The 14777-nt window shown below is 43.9% G+C and overlaps 1 protein-coding gene across 1 annotated transcript; it reads left to right on the top strand.

The window, feature by feature from the left end:
• Positions 1-8942: 8942 nt before the first annotated feature.
• Positions 8943-13702, top strand: LRRC8C (leucine rich repeat containing 8 family, member C). Its single transcript, XM_010134984.1, has 2 exons — positions 8943-9080; positions 11248-13702. Exons 1-2 carry the CDS (start codon positions 8943-8945, stop codon positions 13516-13518), a joined length of 2409 nt encoding a protein of 802 aa, XP_010133286.1. The 3' UTR covers positions 13519-13702.
• Positions 13703-14777: the final 1075 nt, after the last annotated feature.

The following is a 14777-nucleotide window of genomic DNA, read 5'->3' as shown; positions in this document are numbered from 1 at the left end:
GCTGTGGAGGAGTTCAGGTGGCACAGCCTAGCCTGCTCCAATCAGTGCACCTGGAAATGAAGCCCCATTCCTGGGCTGGATGGCTGTCATGCAGGGGACAGCCTGGTCATGGCCACCAGGCTTTCTTCCACGTCAGCACAGGTGTAGCCCCTGTGAAAGCTGCACGGGTTGCACACGTTTTGTAGGACCACCAAATTGTGGGTGCTGGAATAGTGTCTTCTGAGGGCAGACTGTATCTTGTCTGCTCCCCAGAGTGCAAACTGATACCAACTGTGACATGCAGTTTTGGTAGGTAGTATGAAGTCAAATTAACTCCAGTGGCTTTGCAGGGAGGTTTTGACGTGCTATCAGTTTAGATTCAGCCATTGCAGACAGCTGGAAAAAGTGATATGTTATGTTTCTGTAGTACTGCTAATTCATATTTCCCAGCAAAGATAGAGAAGAAAGTAGATAGCTTTCTGATTTGCAGCTGGAGAAGTGACAGCATGACAGATCAGTGTGGCGTGTCCACAGCAGGAGCACAGGGAACCCATGTCCGGGTCCCAGTGGGGACTCATGACTCACGTTCTGTTGTTCCTCCAGGCCACGTTTCCTCACAAGCCTCAGCCCAGGGAAGATGAATTTGTTTGAAAACGCAGTAAACACACGTGCTTTTAAAAATAACTGGTTGGATGCAAATGGTTTGTTTTTAATGGCTTTCCAGTTTCTTAACGGGGGATTTATATTTAAGCAACAGCATCATTTGTTTGTATTTCTTACTTCAGAATGACGGTATTTCTTCCTATGAAAATCTCCCTTATAGTTAACAGAACAAAAAGTAGCCCATTATGTTTGAAGAAGTGCCACATGTGATACTTTTTGCTATACTCCCAAAGAGCCAGCGTTCAAAAAATTTTTTCAACCAAAAAATTTTTACAGTTTTGTTTTTTAAATTAGACTTTATATTGCAGGAAACACTAGTGGCTGTAAAGCCTAGCAGGGACACTGGTCTCCTGAAACGCCTCAGATACAGGGAGAAGTTAGATGCAGAGATATTACCGTGTTACACAGGAACTGAGCAAGCACCTACCCTTTCTAAAATGCTGGACCTTTTGGTCAGTGGAAACATATAGCAACGAAACCAAATGTCATATAGGAAACCAAATGTCAGGGTAGTTCAGACACGATTTCACTGTGTGTACTGTGTGTTTGAGACTACACAGATAAGGGTGGAACATCAACCCCTTGGAATTAGGAGTTGCTAATTCCAGCCCTTATCATTGTATTTCCCCGTTAGTCTAATCTGGTTTTCCAGACTTGGTGCCTTGTCCTGGGTCCACTTTTAGTCCTGTCCTGGTTAGGTGATGAAGTGAAGCAGGTTTGTTATCTGTGACCTGCGGTGCCAGCATGGGCAGTGCTAGGGGCTGTGAGGGGCTCCTGGACATGCACTGAAGATGAAGCGTTCAGCTGCTGAGATCAAAGGAGACATGCAAACCCACAGCTTCCAGAGGCTTATAAATTAGCCAGTTATGGGCAGCTGTTCACACTGCAGTAAAATCTGTGTCCCCGATACACAGGGACAGATTTTGGAGCATGGTGGGTTCTGAACAGTTTAAAATAAAAAGGCTGTAAGTCCTGTAGTATGTACAGTCCAGTGTTGTTCCCCTAAGCCTGTTTCTAGAGATGGTTTGAATAATGGTTGGCTAGATCTTCACTGAAATTTGGTTTTAAACTAGGTTTTTCCTTATGGTAATTTTTGGGACCCAATTCCACCCCAAAATACAAAAATTTGGCTGTTATAATTGACAGAAAATATGACTGATGATGGTAATACCAAGCCATTTTTGTGCCAGGTTGTGCCTATCAGCCCCAGCTAGAGGAGACTGTGGACCTAAGCCCTGGGGCTCTGCATAGATCAGTGATTTTGTTTCAACTGGGTATTTAAGAATACATCACCATGAACCTGACTGCAAAACTTCCTTATCCCTGCTTATTTAACCCTCTCTGTGTGTGGTTCCCAGTCTGGCAAAACAAGATTCAAAATCCTGCTTTTCAGTGCAGCCTCAGGCCCTGTGCTGAGTATCACTGCAGCTTAATTTCAGCTTCTGGCCCAAGGCTGCCGAGGCCAGACAGCACAGAACCACCTGGAAAAGCAGCTTTACGGTGTTTATGCAGAGTAAGAAATGTTTACAGCCAAGGACAGTGGACCGTGGTGTTCAAGGTGTGCAAGGCTATGTCCTGTGTAAAGCAAAGCCCCTGCACAAGTGGCCCGCAGCACTTGGGCTCTGCTGAGTGTCCGCTACTGGGTCACAAGCTCGTTGCGTGTCAAATATGTGTGCTCCGTTCCTTTAATGAAGATGAATATGCAATAAATCATGTATGGGAACCAACCCAGAGACCTGCTTGCATCACTGTTCCCAAAGGCCTTTCATAATTTATCCTAACGCATGCGGGATGTTTAAAACAGCCAGGAGGGAGGAGTTTGCCTAGCCCAGCGCTTTCTCCTTGCAGTAGACCTCTGATGTGAAAGACCAGGCAGTCCCAGCCTGAATTGTCTCTTGAGGACATCTCAACCTTGACCCTTCCTGGTGTACTCAGCTGGGCTGCAGTCGTGGCCCCGTGGCCACCAGTCCAAGCTCCTCACACCAAGGGGAAAGTTCCTTCCCTGTGAGGGTGTCGGGGCCTTGTTTACACCCTGAGCTGCTCTCAGGAGCTGCTGGTGCCAATTCTGCATATGAGGAGGGTTGATGTTATACCAGGGAAATGTGGCTGAATGTCAGCTGTCTGTTAATTTAAACATCTTTTCTATCCAGCTTAAGAGATCTCACCAACATTTCATGCCTCCCACGTGTAAACCTCACTGTTTCTGCAATCTTTATGTCCTCCTCCTGATATGTTCCTTCTCCTTCTTCCCTCTGGTGTGTTAATCCCTACCGAACCAACAAATTCTGAATGTTAATTGCCTGTCTGATACCCAGGGGCCCGGTTTCTGGTGTGTGGCTGTTCCCCTTAAAGAAGCAGTGGATGACAGTGATTGCTTCAACGCATGACAATGTGCTGGAAGAATAAAATAGCAGAGGGCTCGATCTCTGGTGAATAACACCTGTAGCCTGGCAAACACAGCTCGGGCAAGTCGTGGTCTCCCACCTACAGCATATGAAGGAGCAGTGCCACTGCCTCTCTGTCACAGCAAGGAGGCTGTGGCTGGGGCACAGGCTGGCTGGCACCAACAGGTAATAGCAAGTGTTGCCTGTGGAAGGGCGCAGACTTTTGGCAGCTTTCCTGACAGCGCGGTGCAGGCCACCCAGCAGGCGTCTTGGTGTGGTGGAGGGTGGTGGTGGGAGCTGCTGGGGATCTGCCTCAGCGAGGAATGCACACCAGCGGACCTGCCACAGGTGAGATAAAGGCAGAGCCTCCCAGGTATTTCTTACTGTTCCACTTGGTGTGCTTTTTTTAATTGCAGTGTCTCCACAAACTGTGCCTGGAAAGCTGAGGTGGGGCAGAGTGGGAGTGGCATGGCGGTTTTCACTGGTGACACAGTGCTCTCCGGCAGCGTACCCTCTAATTCTGATGAGGGCTGGTGTCAATCCATGCACTTACGATCCCTAAAATGAATGAAGTTTCTCTGTGAGAATATTCTTAAAGATAGCAGCCATCACCTAGCAATGGCTGGAGCACGGGACCTGGCAGCTGCTAGAAGCCAAAAGCAGTTTCGTTCAGGGTTGTACCAGAGGGACACTTCTCCGAGTATTAATATGTTTTTCCTTTGTAAAGCATCTCTCAAGATGCAGGATGAATACAGCTTGATGAGGAGGTGTGTCATACACGTGTCAGACAGATTGAGTGTTTAAACTTTTGTGTCCCCAAGCATTTGCCCATTTGGCAAGATGGGCCCTTGTCTCTGACCGGGGTCCCTTGTGTGCTGCTGCAAGTCAGGTCACAGAAGTTCAGTGGACATGAAGCCATGGGGAGCCACTCAGAGCACCCACTTGTGGAGCATTAAGCCAAGGCTGGGGCTTGTCCCTGAGCCTTTGCTGGCCACAGTGCAACAGCTAGCACTGCTGAAGAGCCCGGGCAGCGAGCAGTGCCAGCCTGGGCACGCCATGCTGTGGCTGGGGAGGGCTGGTCTATAGGGTAGACTACAGCTGGAAACTGTGCTCAGCGTCTCTGTGTCTGTTCTCACAGAGGCCCTGCTGACACAGCACTGGTGGCAGAGGTTCAGTCACTGCCCAGCAGCTGCAGCGGTGCTGCTTGGCCCTGGGAGCACCAGAGCTGCAAAGGCAGTCCCTGCCCGGAGCAACCAGGCAGCCTGCCCGAGTGTCCACTGAGCCACCAGCGGGCAGGAAGTTAGTTAATTAATTTCCTTTGTATCCTGCAATTTGTAAAATTATACTCATTTCTCCCTTCAGCTGCACTGGTAAGAGCCATCATTACTTCTCAACTATCCGCACCACTTTCCTTTACTGACGAAGGCCAGGTGTTGAGAAGCTGGTTTGTTCCATGGTGTGGCCATGTCACAATCATCCTTTGATTCAATCTCTTGATTTTTTTTAAGTCTTATTTATTTCCAATACTTTTCTTTTTGTCTTAGATCTATTTATTCTCCTTAGCTCTGTTAGGTCACAAAAAGTCATTGTGTCTTGCTCCTAATCACCCATGCATTAGCTGATTCCCGTAGTTAAGTTTTTCTGCTGCAGTAAATATCACACTTGCCCTGTATCTAGATTCTGGTATTGCATCTTACTGTCACGTATTCATTTTCACTCATCAAGTTTTCTGTATTTCTGTATATAGAAATTTTTATAGAAAATATAAATGTATTTCTATATTTTACATAGAAATTTTATAGAAATTTCTGTATATACAAATTTTAAAATAGTAATAAAACCCCCTACTAATTTCTCTCCTCTCTGTTTTTGTTGGGGTTTGGTTGGTTGGTTTTTCTTTTTCATTTAATATGGCAAACTCTTTTCTGCAGCACTGCTTAACAGCCAGTACAACTTCTTTTAAATCGGAGTTTCTTTTTTATTTCCTTCTGGTAGCTGAATACCAATTGATTATCTCATGTACAGTTTTCTTTTCTCTGGAGACTGAGGATTGTTTAGAAATGCAAGAAAGACAAAAAGATAATGACTTCTGATTTTGAGAAAATTAGGATATTTAGAACTCAACATTTCCTAAAGTAGAATAGTACTTAACATAAGCCAGACTCCACATTTCAGCTATGATTGTGCCGTTAAATAGCATTTTGAATGTGAGTGAACTGAAAGTAGTAATGCTGTATTAGTTTTCACTGGCTGAAATGTCAAACTCCTTTTCTTCTATCTCCTTGTTCTTAGAAGAGAGAAGGATGTACAGCAGGTGGTGAGCTGTCCCTGAGTTTGCTGTGATTTGGGCTGCAGTGTGACTTTTTAGCATCTCCGTTTTGATTTCTTTAAATTAATGATTGACTGAATCATGTTCTTTTGTACAGACCTGGTTTGCGTGTGGTTTAAATGAATCTGGCAGTGGTGCGGCTTTGGGTGCAGCAATGGGGAAGAGCTGGACTGTGGCCACGGCGGGGTTTTCAGGTTTGCTCTGAGCCATGTGGACCTGCTGTGCGTCTTCTGAGGCCTCAGAGCCACTGCTAATAGATGTCCTTCCAATCACTGGACAGGCCAGAATGGAAAAGGAGCTAGAGGGAAGAGGGAGACAAATAAAAAGGGATTTCCTGCCATCCCATTCTACGTGCAGATAGCAGCAGCGCTGGTAAGCCTAGGCTTCTCTGCACTTCTTTCCAGCATTTTCTCTTTATTGCTAGTGCAGCAAGAGGACAAGCAATGGGTTTTCTCAAGAGGATGCTGGAAAACAGTCATCCCCCTTCTTCACATCCAACCTCCTTTTAAAGCTTGTTATGACTGTCTCTTTTCCTGAAGTTAAAGAAGACTGTCTGCCATTAGATGTTGTTGGTTTATTTACCATTATCGTGTGCAGTACTGTAGCCATCACTCAGTAACGTTTGTTTTCTGTTTTTTAACATTAAAGAGAAACGTAAAGTGGCAGACAGATTGTGATATCTGGTGTTGGACTGCAAACCTTGCACTCTGAGGTGGGTCTTCTAGCATGGCCCAGAGAGGCTTTCTGTATGCAAGTCTCTCTCTGCTTGTCCCCATTAACCAGGGTAAGGGTATGTGCACTCTGCTAATGAGGAGTCACACTATGCAAACAGCAGCCTCTAAAGGGAACAAGGGGTCAGAGCAGCTTATATTTGTGGGGTCAGAAACGCCTTCATCTAAATTCCCCACACATCTCCTAGAAGAAATAAAGCAAATATATAGTACAACAAAGACCCCTAAAAATGCAGAGTGACACCTATCAAATGCCATAGCCAAATTAATTTTTGGTCTTGAAAGCTGTCCCCGCACGGTGATTTGCAAGATACTTTCCTGTCCCGTCTGCTGTCAGGTGCTGCCCGTGTTTCAGTACTGCCAACTTTCATAATGGCATGGCTAAGGCTCACAGACTTGTTTAGGTGTCTAACCAGTAAGGATTTGATCTCTGTATGTTTTGGTGTGTGCGAGCACTTGGGTTTTCTCAAGAGTCTCCACTGTAGGAAACATGATTCTGGCTTAACTGACGCTCAGATTGTCTGTACTTTTGAAAAAACCTTACAAATAGGATCTCTGGAGGCTGTGGCATCAGAATATGAAAAAGCACCCATAAGCCGTTATTAAAGAGGGTGAAAAAAAAAAAAAGGAAAATGTCATGATTTTAAAGGAATCTGTTAATACATATTCTTGGGTGAGCTGATGGCATTCCAGTCAGCTAACTGGCCTCAAAACCTGAGCCGACAGAGCGGTGTATGTTACAAAGCTTTGAGCAGGACTGTTGCATGGCAACTGATAGCTATCCTCTGAGGTAGTGTATTCCTTTAAGAATTTATGTGTTTTTCAATGCTTGATAGGAAAAGGATTTCTTAAAGCTTACCAACAGCTATTGTCAGTCACCTACGCTTTATGTAGGCAGTGGAATGCGTGTGGGTATGCAAGAGAGATGAGTGCACGATGTTCTTCAGCTCAGAGTGCTGCTAGTGGAGGGTTTCCTCTCCCTGGGTTCAGCTGAAGGAGTGCTGGGCATGTACTTAAAGCTGCGTGGGTCACCTTTAATTTATGAGATCTATTTTTTCCACCAGTATTTCTAAAAGAAAGTGAAAGGCAGTAAAGGTTTGTCCCAGCAGCTACCCTAGCTGTCCTCTGCTGTATCTTCCCTGATATTACTCCTGAGCATTTGCAGGACAAGCACACAAAAATCAGAATTGCAGCTCCTGGCTGGGTGCAATTTGATAATGAATGCATCATTCCTTCACCACCACTGCAGCAATTCAGGCCTGTTGGCATGGACACTGCTGAGCCTCTGACCTGCCTTGCGTGAAGTCAGGCTTGCATTGCCATCGTTTTCGCTGATGGTCTATTAATTTGCAAGTGCTGCAGAGGACAGCCTGGCTTTCTCTTGGGAATCGTGAGCCATGTGAGAGGTGTGTGCAATTTCATCTGGCATTGTAGCGTGCGTCCTGGGGACAGCTTGTAAAAGGACCAGAGGCTGAGAGAGAGGTTCTCCTGCCTGGCCAAGGAGTGCTCAGAAAAATGCGGAAGGCTTGCAAGAGGAGGGGGGACAAGAGGAAACAAGGGTTAATAAGTTTTTGTGCCATTTACCTAGAAAGCTGCAAAGCCCCAACCTAACTACTAACCCAAGGTCATTTACAGGCGTCACCTTGTGCCTTTGGGGACTGTGGTGTCTCCTGAGGATCAGCTAGGCAAGCAGAGGCACAGCAGTCCCTGAGAAGGCATCAAAGTGAGCATCTTTCCATGAAAGTATGGCCAGTGTAGTGGGAGTCGGTTATAAATTCTTGGGATGGCTGTATGCTTGCGATGAATTGCAGCTGTTAGGACCTGAATCCGTCCCTGCCAGATCCCCTGAATGAACTAAATCCCTGAAGTACCTGGGCAGCGTGTCAGCAAGGGTGTGCTTATCGCTAAACCTGGGCACAGCTGGATGGCACCAAACCCACACTAACAGCTCCCAGTGCGCAGCTGTGTCAGGATTACAGACTCTGCCAATATTACTGTGATGTGAAGTGATTGTGGTGAGCGTTTACGATGGTAGTTGAAGGACAAGTTTTGCAAATTGCTCTTGGGAGTATTTTTGTTACATTCCCATGCAAATTTGTCTTTCCATCTTAACTTACTGGGGAGTTTCAGTACTGCTTTGATCTCAAGGATCCAGTTACACAATATGCTGTAGGCATTAAAAGCAGTTGCTTTGCCTGTACATGTTCATGTGTTAACTGATTTTTCAGAGGAAGTGATTGTGTAAGCTTAGACATCTGAGGTGAAGATGAGGCCCTTGATCTCCCTGTGGTTTTACTTAGCTAAAGCACTTTAGCTACTTACACTCAAAACATAGTAGGTTTAAAATTGCAGCGAGTGTGCCTACAAATATTCCAAAACATCTGTGAAAGCACTGTGAATGAAATGGAAGTAAATGAAACGGTAGCTAAAAGGTCCTGTGAAATTTGAGTGCAGGACAAGCACTTTAGCCAGGCATCTGAGATCAGGGCTAACCTGTGTAAAGCTGAATGTCTCCGTCTACAGAACAGGCTAGTTTTCAGGGATTCAGAAGGCCTGTCGACCCATCAGATACAGCTGGAGTCAATGTAGAGAGGGGTTTGCCTACCTTTGAGGACAGGACCCCCGTCTTGCTTTTTCTTCCTCCCAGGAGTTGCAGGGGGGCAGCACAAGCATTCCTCTTCTGAAGCAGAGTGTCAGAGGGACAGCTTGGGTGGTAGCTGGAAACTTTTATGCCATGTCCTGGAATTTTCATTTCCAGACCAGGTTTTTTCAAACCTCACAGAAGCGCTTGGTCTTACAGATGGAGGGATATGGGCTTCAGGAGGCTGAGTGCTGGCCTTGCTCTTTTGCAGGACGATGATTCCCGTGACCGAGTTTCGACAGTTCTCGGAGCAGCAGCCAGCGTTCAGGGTGCTGAAGCCCTGGTGGGATGTGTTCACGGACTATCTCTCCGTTGCCATGCTGATGATCGGTGTGTTTGGGTGCACGTTACAGGTAAATCAAGTGGGATAGAAGCGAGTCGGGTGCTCTTGGGGGTGCTGAAAGAACACCACGAATGAGGAAGGTCTTGGAAGGATGGTGCAATGTCTTGTTTTATCTCTTGGGTTCACTGTGAACTAAGCAAAAACTTGCTGGTCCCAGGATTAAAGTTGTTTAGGTAGCAACACAAATAACCCAGACTTTTAGCAGCTGTAAATCAGCAGAGTTGCCCTGATCAATGGAATGGTGCCAGCTAAGATAAGAGCTGCTGGTTTGGCTTGTGCCGGGATGCCTGTTCGCACCACAATTTGGCGTAACAAAACAGATGATCAGCTTAAGTTCTTAATTGTTACCGTTTTTCTGTTTAAAAGTTTGAAAAATACAAGTTTGTAATTTCTGTTTTTCTTTATTTGGCGAATATTAATATTCTTTCTGTCATTATGCTTCAAAGAGGTTTGAAATGAATGTGCTTATTTTATTAACACCACCCACAACTAATATTACGCCTCTTCCATTCCAAAACATCTCTGAGGATGGTTACTCATAAACAAATTACGTTGCTGTCACTCACTCTTACTTAACATTTTGCTAAAGAGCCAAAATCTGCAAAGAGCTGGAAAGTAATGTTTGGGATAGAATCCACAAAAATAGAAAGTTGTAGTACTAGTTCAAACATGAATGTCACGATCCTTGGTGTGACTCGGAAATTGAGCTAAAGGGACACCCTGACAGAACTCTTATTTCGGGAGAATTTGCTCACTTATGTGGCCCAAATTTTGACATACAGTGGTGTTCCAAATTTCACATGAAATCAACCGTAGTTTTGCCAGTATTCTGCATTTCCAAGTAATTTCAGTTGAAAAGATACATCCATGTTTCAAAATCTCTTTATATAAAAGAACTAAATTTTTCATTAGTAGCTAGGTGGTTGCTTAAGCACACAAAGTAGAACACCTGTTATTTTTAAGTTCACCTGCTTGATCAGATGAAGCACACTGCAAAATAATGTGTGGAAACACTGCATATAACAGGCAGTTTCTTTTTTTTATTCCAACTTATTACCAGAGGCACGAATCCAGAGTGTAAGTAAGGGCATATATCAGAATAGCATTTGCAGACAAAGATTAAGTGCAGGAGGTTTTGACATGTCAACAGTTATGGCACTGATATTTTTCAAAATATGTGTGGTCTCATCCCGGCATCCCCCTGCACCAGAGTGGATCATCAAGGAGGCTCTGATCCTGGTAGCTCCTGTTGCATACGCTATATTTAGTGCTTTCAACAACCTTGGTGGTAAAGAATACATCTGCACTATGCACACGTTCTTAGTTTGAGCTAATCTCAGTCAGTCCTTCAGGCTAAATAACAGAGTTCCCTGGTTTATCATGTGGGTTAGCATTTTAAATTCAGACCTACAGGGATTCTTGCACTGAACTTCATTTGTAACCTCAAGTTAAACCAAAGATGATTGGTCCCTAAAGGCACTCTGACCTCATTTGTCAACATGCATGGCCAGCCCAAATTAAGAAAGTTGCTTTTTTTGCATTATAGACAGACTCAAGAACAGAAGGATAGAGCTGCTTTGGTTGCCCCCAGGTGTGTGGTATGAGGACTCTAAGCATATGTATGAGACGCTGAAAAAAACTATGCCCATGCACGCAAATGCCATCAGTTTTGTATTATCCCTATCTGCCTTTATTAAGACTGAAGATTAATAATGTCCCAGCATACTTATGCCCACATTAGCTCTTTGTCAATCATTTTTGGTCTGGTAGGACATCACAGTGTGAGTGTACAGCCACGAGAATGCAGTTATGCTGCTTTCAAGCTTAAGCTATCTCTGAATGTTGTGTAGCCAGGGTGAATATGCCTGGTAGGAGCAGTCTGTCTCTGGGAAGAGCAATGGAGGAGATCCCTGCTCTTTTCTGGAGGCATTACCCACACTTTTCCTTTTTCTGGATTATCTCAGTGCCATCTTATTCAAATTCTAGAAAGCTAACCATAGATGAAAAGGGTTGACCTAGTTTTTGGGGTATAGAAGAAGTGTCTTGTTGGGAATAATAATAGTAGCCCAGCCTGTGGGGAGGAATGCCTGGCAGCTGGAGGAACTCCAAGGACAGCTACCCTTTGGTACTGCCACCATTGTGCATCAGTTTAAAAGATATTTTTTTGTGTGTTTCAGGTCATGCAAGACAAGATAATATGCCTTCCAAAGCGTGTGCAGCCTTGCCAGAACCAATCTAACAGTTCAAATGTGTTTAACACAATTCCAGATACAACCCCCCTTCCTCCGCCCAAGCCATCCACCCCTCCAGCTACAATTGAAATGAAAGGACTGAAGACTGATTTGGACCTTCAGCAGTACAGCTTTATAAATCAGGTGTGCTATGAGCGTGCTCTGCACTGGTATGCCAAGTATTTCCCTTACCTTGTCCTCATACACACACTGGTCTTTATGCTGTGTAGTAACTTCTGGTTCAAGTTCCCTGGATCGAGCTCCAAAATTGAACACTTCATTTCAATACTTGGGAAATGTTTTGATTCTCCCTGGACAACAAGAGCCTTATCCGAAGTGTCAGGAGAAGATTCTGAAGAGAAAGATAACAGGAAGAACAACATAAACAAGTCTAATACTATCCAGCCAAGCACTGAAGGCACTTTGGTCAAGACACAGTCTTTAAAATCAATCCCTGAGAAGTTAGTTGTGGATAAGGGAACCCCTGGGGCATTAGATAAGAAAGAAGGTGAACAGGCCAAAGCACTGTTTGAGAAGGTGAAGAAATTTAGACTGCATGTTGAGGAAGGTGATATACTCTATGTCATGTACGTTCGCCAAACTGTACTGAAGGTAATAAAATTCCTTATTATTATTGCTTACAACACAGCACTTGTCTCAGAAGTTAATTTTACAGTAGTCTGTAACGTTGATATTGAAGACATGACAGGATATAAGAATTTTTGCTGTAATCACACGATGGCACATCTGTTCTCTAAACTGTCTTACTGCTACCTGTGCTTTGTAAGTATCTATGGCCTCACATGCCTTTATACACTATACTGGTTGTTCTACCGTTCACTGAAAGAATATTCTTTTGAATACGTTCGTCAAGAGACTGGAATTGATGATATCCCAGATGTCAAGAATGACTTTGCTTTCATGCTTCATATGATCGATCAGTATGATCCTCTCTATTCTAAGCGGTTTGCTGTCTTCCTGTCTGAAGTCAGTGAAAATAAGCTGAAACAGCTGAACCTAAACAATGAGTGGACCGCAGATAAACTGCGACAGAGGCTGCAGACAAACTCCCATAGCCATTTGGAGCTACAGCTTTTCATGCTCTCTGGACTACCAGATACAGTTTTTGAAATTACTGAGCTGCAGTCATTAAAACTTGAAATAATTAATAACGTAATGATACCAGCAACCATTGCACAGTTGGACAATCTCCAGGAGCTCTCATTGCACCAGTGCTCTGTGAAGATCCACAGTGCCGCCTTAGCGTTTCTGAAGGAGAATCTCAAGATCTTGAGCGTCAAGTTTGATGACATCAGAGAACTTCCACACTGGATGTACGGACTCAGAAATTTGGAAGAGCTCTATTTAATTGGCTCCCTAAGTCATGATATTTCCAAAAACATTACACTGGAGTCTTTTCGGGAGCTTAAAAGCCTTAAAGTTCTTTACATAAAAAGTAATTTGTCCAAAATCCCACAATCTGCAGTCGATGTTTCAAGTCACCTGCAAAAATTGTGCATCCATAATGATGGAACTAAGTTAGTAATGCTGAACAACCTAAAGAAGATGGTCAACCTGACACAGCTGGAATTGGTTCATTGTGATTTAGAGCGCATACCTCACGCAGTCTTCAGCCTTCTCAGTCTTCAGGAATTGGATCTAAAGGAAAACAATCTCAAATCCATTGAAGAAATAGTAAGTTTCCAACATCTGCGAAAACTGACAATCCTAAAGCTGTGGTACAACAGCATAACCTACATCCCAGAGCATATAAAGAAACTCACTAGTCTTGAGCGGCTTTCCTTCAGCCATAACAAAATAGAGGTTCTTCCATCCCACCTGTTCCTATGCAACAAAATCAGATACTTGGATTTGTCTTACAATGACATTCGCTTTATCCCACCTGAAATAGGAGTTCTGCAGAGTTTACAATACTTTTCCATTACTTGCAACAAAGTGGAGAGCGTGCCAGATGAGCTCTACTTTTGCAAAAAACTGAAGACTCTGAAAATTGGGAAAAATAACTTGTCAGTCCTTTCACCTAAAATTGGTAATTTGGTGTTCCTCTCCAACTTGGATATTAAAGGCAATCACTTTGAAATCCTCCCACCTGAGCTCGGAGAATGTCGAGCTCTGAAGCGGACTGGTTTCATTGTAGAGGACACCTTGTTTGAAACGTTGCCTTCTGATGTCAGGGAACAAATGAAAGCCGAATAACTAACTTCCTCTCACTCACTCTTACAGAAATAAGGCTTCTACCAAATAGGCTGTAGGAAGTGCATACTCCAAATATGCATTTAGTTTGTCATTATTTTTTGCTTTTTCAGACAAATCCTTTCTGTACAAACAAATTTGGAGTAAGGAGTACATATATTTTTAAATAAAATTTTCTTGTATTTTTTCACTGTTTGAAGATATTTTTTAAGTTTATTTTGCCCTGAGGACAAGGGTGTCTGTAACTTAATTTTTACTGATAAAAGTAAATGATTTTATCTGCTGGTTTTTTTTTTTTTTCCTTTGCCTAATTCCAACAGGGGAAGTGTGTTTAAGCTGTATGCTTTGGGTTGCATAATTTGTCATATATTATTATATTGTCTTCCTGGTTATTGTAAATTCCTTAGGACATGGTCTTCAACAGGTGGTGCTGCAGGTGTTGAATGCTTTGTTTCCTCTTTTCTTCAGTGGCAGTAGAAGGTGTTCAACATCTAAGGAGATCAAATCTGGGTTGACCATCCTTTTTTATTTCTGACATGGTTTTCTCAGATGGTCAAAGCAAATAGAAAAGGTTCTTTTTGTATTTTAACGGGTCTGAGGGACCTTCAGGGTCTTTTCGCAAGTTCAGCGTAGCTGTGCGTTCGCACACCATACTGAGCAGGAGGCACTGACTGCCGTTTCTGCTCTGGTGCAGAAAGAGTAAGGTCACATTTCACAGAGGAGTCAGGACCAAAGTGACTCACACTGAAGATTTTCCAAACAGTGCAAAGGGACGCAGCTGCCCATTTGCTGCTAACTTGAATGGAAGGGGTGCAATGAACTCTCTGTGCTGGGAATGTCAACCCAGCAAGATGAAACTCTTGAAAAATCCCATTCCTCCACTAAACACCTCATCCCGCAGGGGAGAAAATGCCCTCCGCATCCCTCCGTTCGCATCCCCCCAAGAAGGGGCTGCTTGGCACCTTGCAGGAACAGCATCCAGAAAAAGTGCAATCGTGTTTAGTTTGTAAAGCTTCTGACAAGGACATAGCACCTGTTACGCTCCTGAATTGAGCCTGGGTATCATGTAACCAAGCTCAGCAGAAGAACAGGGCAGATTTGCAAAAATGAGATTAAATGAAAACACTAACTTCTCAAAAGTCTCAGCCTACCAGAGGACAGTGATGAAGGCTATGTTTTCATCTCCCAGCTAGTAATTAAATCAGAAATCATACAGTTGGAAGTCTGCTTTTTAAAATCATGTAATAATCTGTAATGATGTA

The sequence above is a fragment of the Buceros rhinoceros genome, unplaced genomic scaffold, assembly GCF_000710305.1.
Source record: "Buceros rhinoceros silvestris isolate BGI_N320 unplaced genomic scaffold, ASM71030v1 scaffold10514, whole genome shotgun sequence".
NCBI lineage: Eukaryota > Metazoa > Chordata > Aves > Bucerotiformes > Bucerotidae > Buceros > Buceros rhinoceros.
This window is presented reverse-complemented; position numbering and strand designations above follow the sequence as displayed.